The sequence below is a fragment of the Oncorhynchus tshawytscha genome, linkage group LG30 (genome assembly GCF_018296145.1).
Source record: "Oncorhynchus tshawytscha isolate Ot180627B linkage group LG30, Otsh_v2.0, whole genome shotgun sequence".
Classification (NCBI taxonomy): Eukaryota; Metazoa; Chordata; class Actinopteri; order Salmoniformes; family Salmonidae; genus Oncorhynchus; species Oncorhynchus tshawytscha.
In genome coordinates this window covers 48,708,317-48,714,682 of record NC_056458.1, presented here as the reverse complement: position 1 = coordinate 48,714,682, position 6,366 = coordinate 48,708,317, and the positions used below count along the sequence as shown (strand labels likewise).

The 6,366-nt window shown below is 44.0% G+C and overlaps 1 protein-coding gene across 2 annotated transcripts in view; it reads left to right on the top strand.

Annotated features, from left to right (window-relative positions):
- The first annotated feature begins 4,777 nt into the window (after positions 1–4,777).
- LOC121841383 (ubiquitin-like protein 3) overlaps positions 4,778–6,366 on the top strand; it is a 62,658-nt gene continuing 61,069 nt past the window's right edge. The window contains exons 1-2 of one of the 2 annotated variants that reach the window (XM_042309205.1): positions 4,778–4,998; positions 5,307–5,401. In XM_042309205.1, coding sequence (XP_042165139.1) covers positions 5,375–5,401 — 27 coding nt within the window. In that variant the 5' untranslated portion in view covers positions 4,778–4,998; positions 5,307–5,374. Of the gene's footprint in view, positions 4,999–5,219; positions 5,402–6,366 lie in introns of those variants that run through there. The other variant, XM_042309204.1, reaches the window with a different exon arrangement.

Genomic DNA, 6,366 nt, shown 5'->3' with positions numbered 1-6,366 from the left:
TTCTTATTGGCTGGGCCTGGCTCCCCTATACCCTCCCAGGCCCACCCATGGCTGCGCCCCTGCCCAGTCATGTGAAATCAATTAGGGCAGAATTAATTCATTTAAATTAACTGATTTGCTCATATGAACTGTAAGTCAGTAAAATCGTTGACATTTTTGCATGTTGCGTTGATCATTTCGTTCATAAATATATTTTTTCTACACAATAAATAACATATATTAGCGGGCAATTTATTAATATTGCTCTCAGCGTTGATCAAAGCTCAGAACGCTTACATTGTTCTGAATGAGTTCTGATCGCGCCTGCGTCTTTGTGAAACTAGTGGAATCGTGACCAGTGTATGTTCGCCTGCGTCCCATCAGATTTGCCTCCCGGGTTCTGATTTTTTTAGTCGCAACATTCACCGCTCTCTCAAACAGCTGTCAAACCATCTCGCCGTGAAACGAACTATCCCATTTTGGAATCGGCTCAAGTAGGTTTTTTTTTTACTAGAGATGCTGCTGTTTGTTTGCGAGATGAAAAGGCACTTTTAAAACCGTCCCATGACGCCTGTTGTGTCTACAGATATCCCGCAAACAAACAAAAAACGGACTTTTGGAGAATGACTGCACAACTGCTATTACTAACCAAGCGAGAAGGATGAAGTAAGAAGCTTATCTCAGCAGGACCAACAACATAGGCTGCTAAGTTTTCATAACTCACTTTACAGAGTGTAGGCTACAGAGACACAGTGATGTGGCGCTCACTTAGGCTTTACATCACTGTTATTAATACAGAATTGTATGTAACATTCTGATAATTCATAGAGAATGTGATAATAAAAGAATCCGTGTGCTCCAATGATGCCTGTTTGTGCAGAGCTTGATTAGTAATGCCTAGGAATACAACACGTGAACACCATGTAATTTGAGAAAATATATACTGTACCTATGTAAAGAGTTGATATTTTATGCAATTCATCATTACACTCGCTGATGCTACATGTCTGTCTGAATCATTTCTCATATTCCCCCCCTCCTCCCTTTCAGGGGAATAACATAACAATTCTATAGCTAATAGGCTATGTGTTTGTCCAATGCATTCGGAAAGTATTCAGACCCTTACTTTCTCCATATTTTGGTATGTTACAGACTTATTGTTTTAGAGGCGAAAGAAACGCACACCTGTTTAGGCGAGGTGCTGGCTAGCGGAGTGGAACACCTGTTTAGGAGAGGTGCTGGCTAGCGGGGGGGGGTGGAACACCTGTTTAGGAGAGGTGCTGGCTAGCGGAGTAGAACACCTGTTTAGGAGAGGTGCTGGCTAGCAGAGAGAACACCTGTTTAGGAGAGGTGCTGGCTAGCAGAGTAGAACACCTGTTTAGGAGAGGTGCTGGCTAGCAGAGTAGAACACCTGTTTAGGAGAGGTGCTGGCTAGGGGAGTGGAACACCTGTTTAGGAGAGGTGCTGGCTAGCAGAGTAGAACACCTGTTTAGGAGAGGTGCTGGCTAGTAGAGTAGAACACCTGTTTAGGAGAGGTGCTGGCTAGCGGAGTAGAACACCTGTTTAGGGGAGGTGCTGGCTAGGGAGTGGAACACCTGTTTAGAGAGGTGCTGGCTAGTAGAGTAGAACACCTGGTTAGGAGAGGTGCTGGCTAGCGGAGTAGAACACCTGTTTAGGGGAGGTGCTGGCTAGCGGAGTGGAACACCTGTTTAGGAGAGGTGCTGGCTAGCAGAGTAGAACACCTGTTTAGGAGAGGTGCTGGCTAGCAGAGTAGAACACCTGTTTAGGAGAGGTGCTGGCTAGCAGAGTAGAACACCTGTTTAGGAGAGGTGCTGGCTAGGGGAGTAGAACACCTGTTTAGGAGAGGTGCTGGCTAGCGGAGTAGAACACCTGTTTAGGAGAGGTGCTGGCTAGCAGAGTAGAACACCTGTTTAGGAGAGTCGCACACTCTAGGAGCTCAGATGCAAACATATTTAATGTCCAACATTTCGACAGACAAGCTGTCTTCATCAGGGTATAATGCAAACACTGCGGGATGACACATTTATATAGTGTCAAAAGATACAGACTATTTTTTTAAAAATAGATTAAATTAAAATAATTCCTCATCAATCTACACAGTACCCCATAATGATGAAGCGAAAGCTTTTTTCTTTAAATGTTGAATATGTAGAAAGAAAAAATAACTGAAATAGCTTATTTACATAACTATTCAGACCCCACCTTATTTACATAACTATTCAGACCCTTTGCTATGAGACTCAAAATTGAGCTCAGGTGCATCCTGTTTCCATTGATCATCCTTGAGTTGCTTATACATCTATGATTGGAGTCCACCTGTGGTAAATTCAATTGATTGGACATGATTTAGAAAGATACACACCTGTCTATATAAGGTCCCACAGTTGACATTGCAGGTCAGAGCAAAAATCAAGACATGAGGTTGAAGGAATTGTCTGTAGAACGCTGTGACAGGATTGTGTCGAGGCACAGATCTGGGAAGCATTGAAGGTCCCCAAGAACACAGTGGCCTCCATCATTCTTAAATGTAAGACGTTTGGAACCACCAAGACTCTTCCTAGAGCTGGCAGCCCGGCCAAACTGAGCAATCGGAGTAGAAGGGAGTAGACGGCCTGAATACCAATCGTCACGTCTGTAGGAAACCTGGCACCATCCCTACAGTGAAGCATGGTGGTGGCAGCATCATGCTGTGGGGATGTTTTTCAGATGCAGGGACTGGGAGACTAGTCAGGATCGAGGGAAAGATGAACGGAGCAAAGTACAGAGAGATCCTTGATGAAAACCTGCTCCAGAACGCTCAGGACCTCAGACTGAAGCGAAGATTCACCTTCCAACAGGAAAGTGACCTTAAGCACACAGCCAAGACAATGCAGGAGTGGGCTTTGAGACATGTCCTTGAGTGGCCCAGTCAGAGCCTGGACTTGAACCTGATCTAACATCATAGCCTCCACATTGACTCTGTACCGTAATACCCTGTATATAGCCTCCACATTGACTCTGTACCGTAACACCCTGTATATAGCCTCCACATTGACTCTGTACCGGTACCCCTGTATATAGCTTCCACATTGACTCTGTACCAGTACCCCTGTATATGGCCTCCACATTGACTCTGTACCGGTACCCCCTGTATATAGCCTCCACACTGACTCTGTACCGGTACCCCCTGTATATAGCCTCCACATTGACTCTGTACCGGTACCCCTGTATATAGCCTCCACATTGACTCTGTACCGGTACCCCCTATATATAGCCTCCACATTGACTCTGTACCAGTACCCCCTGTATATAGCCTCCACATTGACTCTGTACCGGTACCCCTGTATATAGCCTCCACACTGACTCTGTACCGGTACCCCCTCTATATAGCCTCCACATTGACTCTGTACCGGTACCCCTGTATATAGCCTCCACATTGACTCTGTACCGGTACCCCCTGTATATAGCCTCCACACTGACTCTGTACCGTAATACCCTGTATATAGCCTCCACATTGACTCTGTACCGTAACACCCTGTATATAGCCTCCACATTGACTCTGTACTGTAACACCCTGTATATAGCCTCCACATTGACTCTGTACCGTAACACCCTGTATATAGCCTCCACATTGACTCTGTACCGGTACCCCTGTATATAGCCTCCACATTGACTCTGTACCGTACCCCTGTATATAGCCTCCACACTGACTCTGTACCGTAATACCCTGTATATAGCCTCCACATTGACTCTGTACCGTAATACCCTGTATATAGCCTCCACATTGACTCTGTACCGTAACACCCTGTATATAGCCTCCACATTGACTCTGTACTGTAACACCCTGTATATAGCCTCCACATTGACTCTGTACCGTAATACCCTGTATATAGCCTCCACATTGACTCTGTACCGGTACCCCCTGTATATAGCCTCCACATTGACTCTGTACCGTAACACCCTGTATATAGCCTCCACATTGACTCTGTACCGGTACCCCCTGTATATAGCCTCCACACTGACTCTGTACCGGTACCCCCTGTATATAGCCTCCACATTGACTCTGTACCGGTACCCCCTGTATATAGCCTCCACACTGACTCTGTACCGTAATACCCTGTATATAGCCTCCACATTGACTCTGTACCGTAATACCCTGTATATAGCCTCCACATTGACTCTGTACCGGTACCCCCTGTATATAGCCTCCACACTGACTCTGTACCGGTACCCCCTGTATATAGCCTCCACATTGACTCTGTACCAGTACCCCCTGTATATAGCCTCCACATTGACTCTGTACCAGTACCCCCTATATATAGCCTCCACATTGACTCTGTACCAGTACCCCTGTATATAGCCTCCACATTGACTCTGTACCAGTACCCCCTGTATATAGCCTCCACATTGACTCTGTACCAGTACCCCTGTATATAGCCTCCACATTGACTCTACCGGTACCCCCTGTATATAGCCTCTTGATTGTTATGTAATTTTCTTGTGTTACTTTAGTTTATTTAGTAAATGTTTTCTTAACTCTATTTCTTGAACTGCATTGTGGGTTAAGAGCTTGTCAGTCAGCATTTCACTGGAAGTTCGTTTCATTTGTATGTTTTATTTGGTGCACGTGAACAAATACAATTTGATTTGATATCAATATCTTTAGACTTTTTGTAAACTGGTCACCTTTATTTGTGTCTAGGGTCACTTTACTCGACCCTCCGGGGGTGTGTGTGTGTTCAGTCGACACGGAAGACTATGCAAGCCAGCCCCCCTCCCTCCATCCTCCACCTTTTTCACAGTCCTGCCGCCATGTTCTTCAGAGTCAGGATGACAGACTGGCAGAAGAGCGAGTCGGGAACAAAGTCTGTGACTAAAAACGATGGTTTAACTCTGCTTTTCGGAGTATGACCGAGAGATTTTAAAGCCACGGAACACGTTTAGGACCGCGGGGGGGTTTCCGTTTTTAATTTTTTATATATTTGAAACAAACTGTGGTTCAGATATACAGCGAGATCGGTATGTCCTAATGTTAACAGCGCGATATATTTGGTTTTTCCAATGGCGTAGGGACCTTTTTTTTTTTTTAAGGCAGATCTTTTTACATATTTGGGGTCAACGGGGGGCCCTCTGATCGAATCTATAACCACATCTAGTCTGTTTAAAAAAACTGCATTTAAACGGAATAAATACACTGAATAAATGTGATATAGAATAACACATTTCAACATTATTTCCTGAACGGGGGTTGCGATACCAACGGAATTTAGTAGTTATTTGTTTTTTTTTGGACGTTTAACTAATTATCGAATACTCATAATTTGCAGTCTACATGGTGTAAAAGACAACGAAATATTATTAATTCGGTGAAGCCCTACTGTGGACAGATTCCAAGATGACAGGCTCTACCCCCTCGGAAATGGTGAGAGATTTTTTATTTAACTATCGGCACATCGTTATAACACACAGCGTCCATAATATGACATTTTATATGTCTCCATTCCTCTGAAACTTTTGTTAAGTGTCATGTTTACCATTTCATTTTGATTGTTTATTTAACTTTTGTTTATGATCTATTTAATTTACTTTGACAACGTGAACATATTGTAATGAAGCAGGCAGGGAGCAGGACTCGAATCCTCGACTTTCCAGGACCGAAGTCCAGCGCGCTATCGATCGTGCCCCATAAGCGGCAGAGTCGACATCCGCGCTTATAAACCCAGGCTCGTTACAATATGTTTCCCATGCCAATAAAAACCCCTTTGAGAATGTGCCAATGAATGTTTCAGTAGAAACTGTAGCCGTCCGGTGCATGCCACTTTGCCCTCCGACGTCAAAAACACATATTGCGAATTGGTCTGTGATTACATGATTGTCTTCCCACTGGGCACAGACGTCACTTCAACGTCTATTCCACATCGAAACAACGTTGATTTAACCAGTGTGTTATAGATGCGCTAAAGACGTCAATGGAACTCGACCCAAACAATGGACCTGCCGTGGAAAACGGCATTTTAGACTATTGTTTAAATGTGTATTTCACACTATGTTGAAGTAGAAATCGGAGTATAATGCTCGTATGGACGTCAACCTCAAAATACATGTTCATGTCATCGTCACCAATCATCTGCATTGCAGTTAAAAAAAACGACTTTTGACCACCACTGATTTCTGTATGCTAATTACGGTACCAGTTTATAAGAACAGGAGTTGGCATTTAGCAGTCACTTCTAAACCTGAAAAAATAACTCATAAATGTTATGCACCGAAAACGAAAACAGCCAAACATATCCAGACATCGTGGGCCAGTTACAATACATCAATCATGACGGATTTGAAGAATTTCCACTTTGTTAGAGCAGATTTGTTGTGCTTCAATCCGGTGTC